Here is a 16,360-nt window from a genome sequence, read left to right on the forward strand (position 1 = left end):
AATGGGGCAGGAGCGGGGTTCGCTGCTGCCCGCCCTTCCCGCCGGGGTGGTGCCGGTTCTTGGCCGCGCAACCACTGGCCACCACAGCACATGGCTCTTCCCATGGGGTGTCGGCAATGAGCCATCCCGCTCCCCTCCTCTCTTTTGGGCATTTCCACCCCCGGGGGCATCTCCTCTCCTGCGGGGCAGGCCCAGGACGGCCGCGCAGAAGTGGCTAGCGCCGATTTTTAAAGAAAATTGGTTTATTCGCTCAAAAACAAGACGGTCGCATCCCTTTGACCTAAATTTAAAAAAACAAACAAACAAAAAACCCAGTGTGTACAAAGTCACAGTCAGAAGAGCACAAGGCAGCACCCTCGGAAGAAAAAAAATAATAATTAAAAAAAAATTTCATTAAAAGTCCCGGCGTTATGTACAGCTAAGTGCCAGCTCGAGTATTCACAACACAGTAACGTACTGCAATCAGTCGCTTAAAAGTAGTTCCCTTGAGAAACAACCTTCTGCTCCGGCGGGGCCGGAGCCCGTCCCGTCCCATCCCGTCCCGTCTGTCCGGCGAGGCTCAGTGCCGCTGGCAGGTGTGCAGGCGGGAGGCGTCAGCGGGGCCGTGCTCTCGCTGGAGGCGACACGCCAGCCCCTCGGCGCACTGGCAGCGCTGGAAGATCTCCAGGCCGTGGGCGCCTTTCCGGCGGTGCCGGGTACACACCTGGCCTTCTCGCAACACCGGCTTGCAGATTTTGGACCAGAAGTGACGGGCGCAGCACAGCCCGGCTGCGCAGTCGGATGAGCGCAGGCAGAAGTCGCCTTCCTCGCCTGCGTGGGGAGAGCGGGGTACGTGATCAGCCTGGGATGGTCCCACAGGGGACAGCGGGGCAGGGCGGGCATCAAGCTGACCCCCAGGGGAGACAGTGGGGCAGGGTGGGCATCAGAGTGACCCCATGGCAGACAGTGGGGCAGGGTGGGCATCTTCATGGCGGACAGCAGGGCAGGGTGGGCATCAGACTGACCCCTGGGGGGGGACAGTGGGGCAGGGTGGGCATCTCCATTGGGACAGGAGGGCAGGGTGGGCATCCCCCACAGGGGACAACATGCAGAGGGGGCATCAGACAGACTCCATGGTGGCCAGCGGGGCAGGGTGGGCACCCCCCACAGGGGACAGCATGCAGAGGGGGCATCAGACAGACTCCATGGGGGCCAGTGGGGCAGGGTGGGCATCCCCCACAGGTGACAGCATGCAGAGCGCGCATCCCCGCCCACTCCCACGGGAGACAGTGGGCCAAGGATGGGCAGCCCCGGAGGGGACAGCGGGGAGCCCCTCCCTTACCTTTGGCAGTGGGGAGCCAGGCGGGCGCGGGGGTCCGTCGGGGCACCACCTCGGCGCCCATCTCATCCAACTCGGCGGCTCCGTGGGGCGGAGGCTCCTGGGGGGCGCAGAGCCCTGCGGGACGCAGCGGGAGCGGCTGTCAGCCACGCGTGCGACCCCGACACCCCCTCCCGCGGCCCCCCCAGGGTGTGTGTGTGTCCCCTCACCGTTGCTGCAGGTGGTGCCGGGGCAGCACATGGCGTCGCGCAGGCAGCGCTTGCGGCGTTTGCGGCAGGCGAGGCAGAGCGGGGCCCCCCCGCCGCGGGCCGCCCCCCCGCAAAACTCCTCGGGGCCGCAGTCCTCGTCCTCGGCGCAGGGGAAAGGCTGCAGGGGGGAGGGAGAGGAGGGGGTGAGCGGGGCCGCCAACCCCGGGGTGTGGGTGTCGTCGTCCCGTCCCCGTCCCCCCATCTCCATCCCCGCTCCTACCTGCCGGGTGGCGGCCGGCGGCGGTTTGTTGTTGCCGTCGAAGGGGGCGGCAGGGGCGGCGCTGGCCTCAGCCGCCCCCCCCGGGGGGGGTCCCTTGATGGCGTTGGAGCTGAGAGCCCCGCCGGCAGCCGCCGCCCGCCCCGCCGGGGCCGCGCAGCTCAGAGCCGCCAGCAGCGCCAGCAGCCCCCGCATCCTCCGCCCGGCGCGTCCCGTCCCGTCCCGTCCCGTCCCCTCGGGTTCCCACCCCTTGCTCGTCCCGTCGGCCCCCGAGCTCCTCCGAGCAGCAGCCACCTGCGCTGCCCGCCGCCGCTTTTATACCCCTGGGGGGCTGCCTCCTGCGCCCGCCCCCTCGGGGAGGAGGGCACGGCGGATGGGATTTCAAAGGGCCCCCGGGGGGTTGTGCCGATGAGCGCCCCCCCTCCAAACCACCCTCCCTCTCCCCTCCCCACCCCGCCCCGAGGGCTCCGTCATTGGCCGCCGGCCCGGGAGGGGGTTTCGCAACGACCACGGCAGAACCCCCCCCCGCCCCCCGCCCAGTATGCCCCCCCCCCGCTCCGGGCCAGATGCTCCGCACGCTTCGCCCGACGCGGTGGTGATGGGAGGGGGAACAGCGAAAAGAGAAAGAGGGCTCACCCCATCCTCACCCCCTCCCCCAGTGTCTCGGGGCCTCCCGGAGTCCCCCCCACTCGATGGCAGACTGGGTCCTTTGGTCTCCTATGTCTGCGCGCCCCCCCCCTCCCCGCGCGCCCTTCCTGGCGCCAGCGCAGCTTTGCGGAAAGGGAGGGGGGGGCCGCTCCGCACCCCCCCGGCCCGGGGGGTTTGGCGGGAAGGGGGGGCACAAAGCCCCTATTTCACCTCCCTCTCCGCCTGTCCCTCAACGTGGCCAGCGTTCCCATCGGGATGGGGGGGGGGCAACATTTAGGGGGGGGATGGGGGCAGCTCCCGCGCTCTTTGATGCGGGGAGATCAAAGCGGCCGCCCCCAATTCCGCCACCCCGCCTCGGTCCCCGCACCGGCGCCCTCGGGGCGCCTCACGCCCCCCCCCCCCCCACCTCCCCCCGCCCCGGGACCGCGCAGCGCGGCCGGCACCACGGCGCCGCCTGGCGGCCGCGCGGGGCAGCACCGTATCCCCCCCCCGAGCAAAACCCAATTAATTAACTAATCGGTTTCTCCTGAAGATGGCCTACCGCTGCTTTTATTTTATTTTAATTTTATTTTATTTTAATGTTTTTATTATTTGTTTTAAAAGAAATTTTATATTTTATTATTTTATGTTATCATTTTATTTTATTTTTTAAGAGGAATTTGAAAGAAAAATTCAGGCACCCCCCCAAATCCAAACCGCAGCGCTGCCCAAGCCCACTGCAAATATTTATTCCCCTCAGGGTGGGAGAGTTTAGCCTGTTAAAACCCCATCAGCGCTCGCCCACCTCCAGCACGACCAGTAGCCGCTATCGGGTATTCCAGGCTGGAGAAGGCTCCAGTCGGGCTAATAATTGGCAGGGGAAGTTTCAGCGAGGGCCTGATGCAGGTGCTGGCGGAACCAAGGCCTCGCTATTTTCAGCCTGCAAGAACGAGGGCCACACCTTGCCCCAAAATCCCCTCGCAGTTTCAGGCGAGGGCCACGTCACGCCGCATCCTGCAGTGTCATTTTGTGACGTCTCCCGGCTCCTGCTTAGGCACTCACCAAATTTATTCCCCTCCTTTCCCCATTTTTTTTCCTTTCCCCATTTTTTACCGCTGTATCCACACAGCGGTAAAAAACCTTGACCTCGCTGGGATTGAAAGACAGCGCTTGGCGGGGGGACGCTGCTGCCGCCCGCGTCACCTCCTCTCGGCACGACCCGTAAGGGTTCTTCTGTGGAAAAGAGATGTTGACACGTCGTTCAAAAGTAATTATTTTTATTTCAACTCTATAAAGTATACAACAGGCACTCGGCAATTACAGCTGCGGGGAAAATACAGAGCAAAACAAAAGCGGTTAAAGTTTATGAAAAAAAAAAAAAAAGTTCTTAACTAGAGTTAGAGTGTGACCAGCCAACGACCGGCAGATGACCGACATTTTTCCGACAAACAAAAACCTCTTCCATGTGAGAAGAAAACTGGAGAAAGTAACCGTACGAAACAAAGGACCAGTGTAAAAACAGCGTAAAACGGGACTTGGGACGACAGGCAGCTCCCAACGAAAATTTCCCCTTTTGCCAGTAAAGCCCTAAAACCGCCCAAGTCTCCGCGTTTACGCCTGGTTTACGCGGCCGGGGGGCTGCGGAGGATGAGGAGCATCCAGCTTTCCAGCTCAGCTCCGCCGTGGGTTGCATATAGAAGGAGTCGGGGCGGGGGAAAAAAGCACGGATCCTGTTTTGTTGAGTGGTGCCAACGAGCGACGCCTTGGCATCGGGGTTTCAGGTCAAAAAAAAATATGGGTGGGAGGGTTGCACATCGAGTAGCTCATCGTTTTTTTTTTTTGGTTTTTTTTTGGTTTTTTTTTGTTTTTTTTTTTTTCTGGATGGGAGATTTCTAAGGGGGTTTGCGTAAGACGGGAGGTTGGCGCTGGACGGCACGATGGGTTGAACCTGCACAGCTTAGCAAAACAGGAATACCTGTCGACGGACGGATAGGATGTCAGATATTAATTCGACCCGCACGTAACATGTATACATTTCACAGAAATGACTCTGTATCTCATTAACAGATACACAGCTCTGGTACATTGAACAGAAATAAGAGAACGACGTCATCATTTCTGTAATTCCTCAATATTATATAATAAAGGCTTAGAAATCGGTAGCAGAAAGAACTGTAAAACGCAGCAAGCTAAGAAAGGACAACATTTTGAGGTGTGTTTGTCTTTGTCATGCAGCATAACACCAAATCCGTAAATTTTTTTTCTTTTTTTTTTTTACTAGGATGCCATGGATTTAAGGCACTTGCAACAATGCCAGATAGCTAGTCGTGACCTAAAACTATGGGACGGATGAGTTAACAGTACAGTTGACATAAAGTTTAATAATACTGACAATTATGACATTAATTCAAGTCTACCTCGATCTAAAAACGTTACGTTACAAATAAGAAAATGAAGTAGTAATGCCATGGAAATCTAAAAGAAAAAGTTAGATGCGTACCACAAAATATCAACATGAAAATACCTATTTACAAAAAGATTCGCTCGTGGTCCTGTTGTTAAATAAGGGTTTGCTACGGGCAACGCGGCACCGTGAGAAGCTACGGATCGTCCGGGTCTCGGCCACGCCAAGCTCAATGCGCTTGTCTTAAAGACAGGGGCCGATTTCCGCTCACGTAAGCGCGCTGTCGTCCCGTGTGTTAAAAAAAAAGGAGACAACGAAGAAAGCGCAGGAAGTGGAAACATGGAGGCAATCCGTTGTTGTGAGAATATATATATATATATAATGCAACTCAAATATATTACATATAAACGAAGGCGTTTACCATATCCATATGCTAAGTGTGTTGCGTAAAGTATGCTTGGGCAAGGTGATGGAAGGCGAGCGAGGGGGTTTGATATCAAAATAAAACTTCTAGCCGGTGCAGCGCAGGCCGCAGGTTGTGGGCATGAATGACTGTGTGTTGTTCAAGGACCAGAAAAGGGACAGGAAAAAGAAAAAAACAACTCATCAGCCCATTCTAAAACCTTCTTCCCGTACATTTTTGGGTTGCCCCCAAAATCGTCGTGATGATCTTTCCTCCTGGCAACCCCTTGGCTGACAACCGCACCTTTTTGGGACAAACTCCTCTCAATGTTCTTCTGTAGAAACTCAACACATGCAACACATTTTCTCCTCCTTTCACTGCATCCATCAGTGGAAAATCAGGGGGGACGGGAGCCAAGAATTTGGCTTCTGCCGAGATGCCCAGTGATTGTTTTAGCCCTAGTGCTCAGCGTTGGCCTTCAGTGTCTTCACAGAACGGCTGCAAAGCGAGCTGTCTACAGGTAATTCCTAGGAGACGTAGTCACTGCCTTTTCCCTACGGTTTTCAAGGCAAACAAAGTTTGAACGATTAACAAATGGCCTCACCCTTTGGAAAACTGCGAAGGAAATTCAGCGACACGGCTGAAGGGGTTGCGCCAATCGACCTCTGGCGAACAGCGGACATTGTTGATGCCATCAAAGAATGGGAGAAAACATCTTTTTAATATGCTCTATAAAGCTGCTCTCATTAGGAACATGGGAGAAAGTTGGGATCTAGCATCAGGGAAACAATTTTTATCATTAGAACAGGTATCTTCTACACACTATCCACTCAAAAGTCATAGAAATGCCATTTCAGCAGAAGTCAATCTTTTGACTCCTAGCATACGCAACAGCATTTGGCAGCTCTGCGAGGAAATAGGGGAGCCTCTGCTCATTTTTTTGGGGCAGGGTCTGTTATAGATAAACTGATCAACTTGTAGACCCAGGGATACGCAATGAGTGGGCACCCAGGACAGGATTCCTGTGTTACGTCTTACAAATCAGACGAGACTGCTCAAGGCCAGGTCGGCCAGGGCTCTGAGCAACCCGATCTGGTTGGAGATGTCCCTGCTCCTGGCAGGGGGGTTGGACTGGGTGGGCTTTGAAGGTCCCTTCCAACCCTAACTATTCTGGGATTCTAAATAAAAGAAAGGAAAACCAGTGGAAGTGAGGGGAAAGCATACACATGATAATAATTGTTTTCCTCAGCTGTTTTTTTTGGTATGAGCTGACTCAGCGTTAGCCATCGCCGTGCCTTGAACATGGTCACCGGGGACCTGGTACACCAGACACCTCCCACAAACGCATCCAGTATCGACTTTCCATTGAATTCCGCTGACTCGCGGAGCTCTTTGGTTTGCTGAGGCACTGGAATTACGTTTTTATGGGCAACATTCAAAGAGAGCGAGCAAACTGGCCCTGAACCACCTCTGGTTTCAATACCTAAACACGGAGGAGATGTAGACATGGAGATGTGAAATCACCCAAGAGCGCGGTGGAGAACGATGCCTCTTGCTACATATTTCTGAAATGGTGGTTGACTCAACTTATACCCACAGACGAAGGATGGACATAGCACCTATAAAGAACATTACAGGTCTTACATTTTCACTTTGGGGTCTAAAAAGGTAAAAACCAAGCTTAGTTTTACGCCTATCAGCTAACCAATAAGACCAGTGGGCTGCCGTCACTTGATTACAGGACCATTATTGAAGCACTATTTTATATGTAAAATGGATTAATTGTATGATTTTTTTTTTTTGGTCATGCAGTTATGTATTTGTACCAAGGGAAAGGGAAAAAAAAGAAAATCTCAAATGTCCTCGGCCATATAAGAAGCGACCCATATCTGCCATAACGGGATGGAGAGCGGTTGTGCTTTTGTTTCACCAGGCTAAAAAGAAATCTCTCGGAAAAAAAGAAAGAGGAACGGTAACATTCAGTCTCGTCAAGAATACTGCTCGGAAAGAAAAAGGAGAAATTTCACTGCTGCTTTGACGTGAGCTCTCTGACCAGTGCCGTCGCCGTCCTCCTTGGCTCCTACACCGGCCCGCAGGAGAAGACCTGCAGAGTTTGGAGGGTGGGAGCAGCCCAACTCCTGCACCATATTTCGCTCCAGCGCTTAATAAATTACTACGGACCCTACTGATAAAGCCGGTACCATGCCGCTAGAGTGAAGCGCGTCTCACACTATCTATCTCTCGACTTTCATAATTAAGAGCGTAGCAAGATCGCTGCACTGACAGAAAACGTGTTTCTTTACTGGTGAAAGGCCTTGCGTCAGGACCACCATGTCAACTGCTATTTTGAGTTCGAACATAAAACATGAAGAGCGCTATTGTCATCTTAGCAAGAAGTCCTAATGCCACTGTAGTTACTGTAGCAGCATCAATCAAGGCATCATGGTGACCCCGAGCGCGAATCCTCCCCAGTTCTCTCGGTTTCGCTGGCAGCCACGTCCCAGGAAGCTGTCTTCAGCAAGGCAGAAGCAGGTAAGAGAAAGACATTAAAAATCTATGTCCCATCCTGAGTTGTCGTCAGGGGGCGGTTCGTCACTGTCCTCCGGGAAGCTGTCAAAATTGCTTGTGTCCGTTGGAGACGCGACCTGCGGGAAGAAGATGAGAAGAAGGGGACAGTCATCAAGGTGGACCTCTGCAGAGCTCTCCTCTCCATCTTCCACCACTCAAAAGCATTCATTTCTGCATTCAACAACTTTTTGCTGAATCCCAGGAGGACCTCCCACAGCCCCCCTACTCCAAAGATCCAGGCCCCTCCAGGGTCTCTACTTCAAGAGCAACTTCCCTACCTCTTGGGACAAGGTCATCAGAAAAGACATGGAGAAGCCCCAGGTCTCCCCATAGCCCAGGATTTCCACATTACAGCTCCAGGATCCTGAATTTGAGGCCATGCCACCTCCGAGTTTCCTGACAAGTACTGCTTAGCACAGGGAGCCTGCTGGAGAAACCCATCTTCCTACGATGAAGGCCAAGTATGTTTTGGTTTTTTTTGGAAATAATGTCGTTTAAGATCTACTAATTTCTATTTTTTTTTTTTTGCTTTACAATCATAACAAACTTTCTTATAATGAGACCCTAATACATTTGAAGCAATTTAAAAAAAATGAAACAAGACAAAAAGCTCTCCAGACCAAAATAATCAGTGTCTTACTAGAAAAAATCAGGACTTTAAGCTATACCCCAAGCAGCCAGTGCAGGCTGGAGGGGACTGCGCAGGAAAGTGCTCTATTTTTTATCCATTTCACTCCTGCAGTTGGTGGAGAAGCCAAGGCCAGAGCCCGGCCTACGGTCCAGGAGACGTACTTGATGAAAGATGCCTTAGGAAAAGACGATCTGATCAACAAGAGCTCCAGCTCCAGCTCTAAATGTAATTTGCTGCCCAGCTGCATTAGCATTCCCCTGCAGCTGAAAACATCTTGGGAAAAAATTAAGATCCTTGAAGGCCCAACTCACTTCGAAAAAAACGCAACCTGTAACAGCACAGAGGAGTACCACAGAGTGATGAGACTCCTCACTGCGTACGGAATATGGTCTGCGTTGTTGATGTTGGGACCGTTGAGTTGGAGAACCTTCACCCTTCAGGTCCTCACTCTTGGGGTGCTCCACACTCGCCCTCCTCCATGCTGACATGGGCTGGACCACGTCCCCTTGCTCCTCCCAGCCCACCCCAGGTGAGCTCTCCCTCTGCGAGCAGAAGCGCTGGGGATGGCCGTACGAGATACCAGCTACCAAAGCGTAAGGGGTGGGGTTGGTGTTGGCCATTCATGGAGGACGCACACGAGCTGGAGCTCAAGTATTCCAGCATCAGGGCTTGAGACAAATTAGGACGCCGAGATCCGCATGCCTTTCTCAAAAGCAAGAGCCGTGGTGCAAGATGTCTTTGGAAGCATCAAGAAGCAGGAGAAGCTTTTCAGAAGAGCTAATGTCACAGATTTAGGCAGTGGTGCCGAGGCTCCCTGAAGCAATGTCCTAGGAGCAGGGTATAAACTGAGATCTCCTAAAATCCTGTGGAATAAGAGTGAAGGAGTGGCTTTCGATTGCCTCCTCAGTAGTGCCACCTAAGTGCTGAGGATGGTTTAAGAGCTCGGGAAGGATTTTTTTTTCTTAAGAAAAGAGCTAATTTCTGTGTTTAGCCCTGCTGGCTCCTTTCCAGCTAACATGGAGAGGTGCACTGATGAAAAGAGAACCTGCTTTCTTCACCCAGAGCTGTGTATTTTAGGTCACTTTTGGGATCCAGCCCTTCCCGGCAGGTGGGACTTTCGCCAAAGCAACCAAGCCGGTTGTGGAAACCAAGGCTGAGAAGGACTTTGGGGTGGGTGAGGCTTGCTAGTTTATGGAGGCAGGTTTGGGAGAGGCTCTCAGGAGTGTGTCTGGACAAGGTATCACTCCTGAGAGCTCTAGGAAAGAATGAGCTGTGTTGAACTGCTCATTGATGGATGCCCCATTGATCAGGGCAACGTATGGCCGTCAGCATTGAGTTGTCCTGCAAGAAGGATTCCTCTGAAGAGAGAAGGGTGCTCCCGTCTGCTTCGGCCAGCCTTGATGGCGGTGTGCTGGCCAAAAGGCTGCCAGCAGATCACTCTCTTGGGAGCAGTCAGCCATGTTCCCCAGCAGGACATTACCAGCCTTGATGGTGCCAAGAAACAACACCAGCGAGGTGAACTGGGTGCCCACACAACCCTTTTCTCCTAACTGACAAAAGCAAAGAACGTGTGATTTTCCACCCAACAGGCTGGAGAGCGGCCCTTCCTGTAGGGAATGCTGAAGGAGAAGAGACCACTTCTGCTGGTGGAGCAACGTCCTAGCTCAGGGATGGCGGGGAGCAATTCCTGCCCACAGAGAGCAGATACTGCTGAAGTCACTGCTGCCAGTGAGACACGCAGGGTCCGTACGTGTGTTGGGTAAAAGCAGACTTGGAAATGTTCTTACTAAACTAAAAATCCGCTAAAACCAATTATTGGAGCAAGAAAACTTTGGGATGGCAGATTTCACCCTGGAGCCGTGCCAGCCGCTGCCGCGGGAGGTGCAGGACCGCGGGCGGACGGAGCACCGGGGTGCAATTAAACGCGACGGCAAATGTCATTCTCTGGGTGATCCTGCGGGAGAGGCACTGAGAGAAAGGGATTAAAGTTGAAACAAGGAGGGGAGGCCGCTGAACAGAAGGGGCCAAGGTAATTTCTATCAGCTAATCCTGTTTGGTTTCCCTCTGCGGCGGGCTTTGTGGGTAAAGAGCTCACAAAGACATCAAAGGAAGAGCTTTGCTCCAAAGGAAAATGAGCCGAGCCGTCCCTCCGCGTCTGCTCCCGGTTAAACATAAACTAGGCGGTAACGGGGCTTTTCATGTAGGACACGGGCGCGGGGAGAAAAAGGGCGAAAAGCACAAAAGAAAAGAGAGAGGGGAAGGTTAATGCAAAAGGAAAGGGAGATGGCACACAAATCCCACTCGCCTCGCCAAAAGAAATAAGAATAAAGGAAGAGGACGCATCTGAGAGCAGGGGTGAAAGTGGCAGCTCTCCACCACAATGTGGAAAGGAGAGGAAGAAACCAGCAGAGCAGGTGAGGGAGAGAACAATGTGTAGTGGCGAGTGATCCTGCCCCGACCTCCTGCCGCAAAGCGCATCTTGTCGCTGTCACCATGCCTTCCATGAACGGCCCTCTCCTGGAAGAGGCTGCCCAGAGAGCAAGCAAAGCTGGGAACGTCCAGCATGACTTCTTCAAGCACCTTCAGAAGAAGTAAAGCGCGTGCTGTTGCCGCTTCTCTGCAGTGTGTTGGTGCCCGAAGCTCACAACATTCATGTAACAGAAAATTACTGGCCGGGAAGGAGAAAATAAGTAGGAAAACTTACACTTGGTATGATAGGAGGTGTCAGTGTCCCTTTTCGTAACCCTTCCCAGTTAAAGCCTTCAAACCATCTAGAAGGGAGGGAATAATGAAACAGTTAGACGTACGGTGAAAACCTCCCTGTAGGAGAAAATGAAATTTAAGTTGCTCAAACAGTGGGTTTCACCTGCCGCAGTCATCTTCTCCAAATTGTCCAATTAGCCGTAACAATTTTTCCTGTCATCTTTATTATATGTGTTTTTAGAACTGAAAATGAAGCGTGCGTAGTGACCCGTGGCAGGTACAAATTACCAGTGCTCAGAAGAAAAGCATTCCTCAGTGCAGGTGTTCTGGTAGCTGCTCTTTCCTTCCTACAGGATCGATCCCTCCCATAGGAGACCCTTAATGTCCATTCTATGGATGAGATTGGGAGCTAAGGGCGTGCACTGGGATGTCCTCCTGGTTTGGGCACCTTGGGTATGCTCAAGCTACAGCAGCTCAGGGGGGTGGATGAGTCCTGCAGCGAGACTTCCATCTCTCCACCCCAAAATGTCCATCCAACCCATTGCTGTCGGTTTGGGGACGGGAGAAGAGAAGGAGCAGCATGGATGGACGAGAGAACCTGCTTCTGCAATGGTTCAGCCCAAATGGATGATGACTTAACATTATGGGTAGAGAGAAAATGTGTTGGGTTGGAGGGGAAGGGAAATCAAGGAGAACCTCAGAAAGTGAGGTTAAGTTTTGGTTAACCAAAAATTAAAAAAAGTTCCAAATGCTCTTTCTGCATTAGAGTAGCTAAAGCGTGATGGTCAATGTACAATGCGTTTCGCTCACAGGCACGGCTGGCATCAACACCAAAGCACCAGAGGAAAGAAAATCTGATGGAAAATCAATTCGACTCTGAAGCACACTGGAAAGGGAAAGCCTAGGGAGTGTAAGAAGAGTCTTTTTTTTTTTTTTCTAAAAACTGAAGTGTTTGAAACGCAGTGTTTCTGTGGGCTGGATCTGATGGACGGCGAAGAAGACACTTACTTGTGCTTTTGGATATCTTTCACTCCGTTTTTCAAGTTCCCTAATCTTTCCGATGGATTGTCCCTACAAAACCAACAACAAATCGATTACTTGCTTAATCCTTCTGAGCGAGTCATTTCTTTGCAAGTAAGACCAAGGCGATCGTATTTCATGTGCTCACCTGCATAGTTTTTTAATTAAATTAGCAGCATTTTTGGCAATCTTCTTTGGAAATTCAATCATGTCGATTCCCCTTAATATGATGTTGTAGGTCTTCATGGGGTCTGGGCCTGAGAAAGGGGGACTTCAGAGGGGAGGGGAGAAAGGAAAAGATGAAAAGCTGGTCTTTAAAAGAGCATTGAGTGATTAAGATAAGAGCAAAACACAGCACCCTACTGAAATGACAACTCGCAATGCTTTGCTTCCTCTGATCGCAACCGTTTCTTGGCCAAGGAGCAATGACGCCGTCAGAGGAAGGTGCCAAAGCGTGAAGTCATGTTTTTTGCAGCAGCACATGCTAAACCTCTCACTTCCGTGACAGCCCGTGTCCCAACCAGCCCGAGGAACCATTGTCCACGCGACGCTCGCTGGCCTACTCTCTTTTCATTGCATTAACACAGCAAGGGCCTGGGTCTAGCCCCAAAGGATAAGCAGGTTGGGATGATGGATCCTCCTCCAGCTCCTGCATCCTGGGAGCAAGCGATGCGCAATGAGGTGAGGAAGGGCAAAGGAAGATGCTACTGCCAACATGAGCAGGGATGCACCCATCCAAAACTCAATAAGGGATGGATACAGAGACTCAAGGTCTACCTCCTCCTTTTCAAAAAAAGAGTTTTTGGGTGTCATTTCCCAGAACTTCCTAAAAAGCCTGCTCATATATTGCCCTTTGAGAGGTCCGCGTGGAAGCAGTGATTTAAAGTGCACAGTGCTGCACTGCTACAGTGCGCGCCAGCTCCCAACCTGCCCCTCGGCCTAATCAGGGTGACTACGGCAGAAACATCCGGATCTAATTTCAGCGGCAGCGCCGGCCCCGATGCCCATACCTGCCAGTCAGGAGCTCATACATTAAGATTCCCAGTGACCAGTAGTCTGCCGAAATGTCGTGACCTTTGTTCAGGATGATCTCGGGGGCTACATACTCCGGGGTTCCACAAAAAGTCCATGTTTTCTTTCCAAATCCTATTTTCTTTGCAAAGCCAAAATCGACCTGTGGAAAGGAGCAGAGTGCCATCAGGGCAGGGGATGAGAGGGGACGGCAGCCCAAGGGCTCTGCTCCCCTTGAAGTGAAGCGAGGCAGAAAGGAGGCTCCCTCGTGGGAATGCTCTCCTAACCAAAGCATCGTGGGTTGTCACAGGACCAGGCAACCGCGGTGACCTTTTCGCCCGTCTGTCCTCATCTAAAAAGAAGATTCGGGTGAAGGAAGAACAAATGCCAGCAGTGAGGGTTTCTTAGAAGATGTAACTTCATCTCATTCATTTATTTTCCTTTTTTTTTTTCAAACTCCCAGCCCCAACCTGAGCAAGGATCTGTTTAGGCTAAATACTGTCCGTTTTGGCATCCACTGAAAAATTCAGCTTCCCCTCCCAGTACAAAGCGTGACACAGCACAAGTCTCCTCCCAGTTCTTCCAGTTTACCTGAGGCTGTTACAACGTGCCAGCAGGCTCCCAAACCTCAGCGTGCCCCTGTAGCGGTGTCCCTACGGCACCGGCAAGGACGGAAAATCAGATTACCGTGGGAAACGAAGCCATCCTTCAGGGTCTGGGCAGGACTTACTGTATTTTCAGCTCTACTGCTCTGTGCTCCCCAGAGCTGTGGTCTGTAGCACACTCTGCTGTCCCTCAATGGCTGTGAGATGCTGCCGCACCGTCCTGTGCTGTTTCAGGGGCAAAATGTCCCACAAGGGATCTGGGACGCTCCTTGTGCCGTCATGGATGTGTTCAGGGAGATCAAAATGTCTAAGGAGCTGGGGGTTGGTGATGTGACCAGCTGAGATCCCCATCCAGACCTTCCTGGGGTGGGGAGAAGGACAGGCCTGCACCTCATCCTCCTCAACCCTCCGACACCTCCCAAAGGCAGGGAAGAGTCCCCTTCCCCTTCCAAGAGGCTGGGGATATCAAGCCCTGGGGACCTTTCCCCTGCCATGCCACTCAGGGAGGGCACGAGCCCCTCTTGGATGCAGCTCTTTTTAGGGGCGCGGTGCCCCATCCTTCACTGATGGCTTCCCAAGGGCCTACATCCTCCAGCACCTCCCACCACGGGAAGTCCTTCTTTTCTTCTCCCCCTCTCCGTGGTCTCACTTGGCCATTTAGGATATACCTGACAGGCAGAGCACCTCGATTTTTGAGACAAAATTTGAGTGACTAACGCAATGCAGTGAAACCCATCAGGAGCATCCTGATTTTGGGGGTTGAGGTCTCGCACACGCTGCCATCCTGGTTTGAGGAGGTGGATCTTGCAGGGGGACAGCACCAAGAAGGACCACAACCTTCTGGGAAGAGCAGCTGAGGCTGGGAAAACACGCTGGTGGTGGGTGATGGCACCCTTGCCCCGATCTCCATCTCAGCATCTACTGACAGCCACCAGCAGAGACAGGACCCTGGGCTGGGTGGACTTTGCTCCGGACCCTCTACGGCTCATCCTGTCTCCTCTACCCCTAACACCAGTTGTCTGGTAGCAGTGGTGACTTTTTTAAAAATTTTTTGGCAAAACCAGACATTGCAGGCACTCACCAGTTTGGCGTAACCTCGGTGGTCCAGAATGAGGTTCTCTGGCTTGAGGTCCCGATAAATGATCCCTTTGGAATGCAAATAGGCAAAAGCTTCCACCACGCACGCCGTGTAAAACCTGGTCGTCGAATCCTCAAATGAACCCCTGCGTAAACGAGAGAGGGAAAAGGGAAATTTACAAATACCTCCTCAGTAAAAGGTGATTTTTTTTTTTTTAATTAAAATCCTTGACTTTTGGGTGATAAAGCTATTTTGAGCTGTGGACATCAGGAACTTCCATATTAATGTTCATAATTGAGACAAAAAGCAGAAAAATTAAAATTGCTGAGACCCAAAGTGTCCATTGCAAACCCAGCATAGGCTGCACTTTGGGATCCTTGTCGCTGCACCAGTTTGCACCCGGTTCTCGGAAGCAATCCGAGCTCAGAGACGCGTCTAAGCTAGGTGGCAGCAGAACCACAACTTAAAGCCGAGAGAATTAAAGATGAAATTATTGGGCTCTGACGAAGAGGAGGAAAAATACCACCTGGCACCTGCTAGCTTTGCTACGGTTCTTGTTTTAACGGGCTGGAGAATTACAAAAAAAAATCCGTTCTAGGTAATTAAAGAAGAATTTAATCTTTGCTTTCTGATCAATCTTTCCGGTGCATTTATCTCGCTTTCCAAATGTAATTAAATTATGCTCCAGTTATGACCCTATTACATAGTTACATGCGATTCACCACGTCTTTTCCTGCCCCATGCGTCTCACACGCAACCCACCCGCCACCTACCCAACCACAACCACAACCCTCCAAGGCTGGACATACCAGGACCACATCTGCTTGCCCGTTACGCGGCGGTATGTAATCTCACGCTTTCCTAAAGATTTTTTTCCATGGCTTGGATTGGAATCGTGACCCCATTTCCCACTTTGATGAGTGGCCCTCGTGTAATTTGTGGTATCTGGACTAAAAACCCTTGCGGAACTATGGATTTCCTCCTGCTCATTGTTATCTTACTTGATTGTGTCATAAACATTAAGAAATATTAACAGCTATTATTATACCGCAGTGCCTCTGTGATGGAGGTGGGTGTTGCTGTTCACAGTTATGGAGGGTGGGCAGTGGAGCAATCACTGAGATGAAAAAAAAAGGCTTTTCTTTGGGACGGGAAATAAGTGATTTTTCAGAAGACTTCAAAGAATTCTGCATTTTTTAACTTGAAAACGTACTTTCCCATGGATTTCATTGACAACTGCGAACTCCCACTAACGCCACTGTTGCCTCAGGGCCTTGGTTTCTAAGTCCAGAGTCTAAAACAGCCACTGGAAGGACCCTATCTCCAGAGCACGTCTTGTAGGAAGGCAGCAAGACTGGCCTTGACGTTGCACCACCCGCGATGCCTGGCTGCCCCCCGCGGGGTCGTTCTCTGCTGTCATACGAAGTGTCCCAAGTCTTCATCACCCCTAAGACAGTCCCACGTTCCCCCATCAGGTGCCTGAGCCCTGCCCAGGCTCCTGAACGTGACAGACGGTTGCGTGGGCAC

General features: G+C 51.9%; 2 protein-coding genes across 3 annotated transcripts in view; both read right to left on the bottom strand.

The window, feature by feature from the left end:
• Nucleotides 1–294: 294 nt before the first annotated feature.
• On the bottom strand, nucleotides 295–1,978 carry DKK1 (dickkopf Wnt signaling pathway inhibitor 1). Its single transcript, XM_086752544.1, has 4 exons — nucleotides 1,787–1,978; nucleotides 1,528–1,684; nucleotides 1,322–1,435; nucleotides 295–810 (listed from the first exon to the last, which is right to left on the bottom strand). The coding sequence occupies exons 1-4, from the start codon at nucleotides 1,976–1,978 to the stop codon at nucleotides 560–562; spliced, it is 714 nt and encodes a 237-aa protein (XP_086608670.1). The 3' UTR covers nucleotides 295–559.
• Nucleotides 1,979–3,670: 1,692 nt separating this feature from the next.
• The window catches only part of PRKG1 (protein kinase cGMP-dependent 1), a 444,044-nt gene continuing 431,354 nt past the window's right edge, over nucleotides 3,671–16,360 (bottom strand). For both annotated transcript variants that reach the window (XM_086752825.1, XM_086752824.1), the window contains exons 13-18: nucleotides 14,837–14,978; nucleotides 13,150–13,313; nucleotides 12,288–12,410; nucleotides 12,128–12,190; nucleotides 11,121–11,187; nucleotides 3,671–7,862 (exon numbers count right to left, since the gene is read on the bottom strand). In XM_086752825.1, coding sequence (XP_086608951.1) covers nucleotides 7,764–7,862; nucleotides 11,121–11,187; nucleotides 12,128–12,190; nucleotides 12,288–12,410; nucleotides 13,150–13,313; nucleotides 14,837–14,978 — 658 coding nt within the window. In that variant the 3' untranslated portion in view covers nucleotides 3,671–7,763. The remainder of the gene's footprint in view (nucleotides 7,863–11,120; nucleotides 11,188–12,127; nucleotides 12,191–12,287; nucleotides 12,411–13,149; nucleotides 13,314–14,836; nucleotides 14,979–16,360) is intronic.

Source organism: Chlamydotis macqueenii, chromosome 7 (assembly GCF_036417535.1).
Source record: "Chlamydotis macqueenii isolate bChlMac1 chromosome 7, bChlMac1.mat, whole genome shotgun sequence".
NCBI classification, from domain to species: Eukaryota; Metazoa; Chordata; class Aves; order Otidiformes; family Otididae; genus Chlamydotis; species Chlamydotis macqueenii.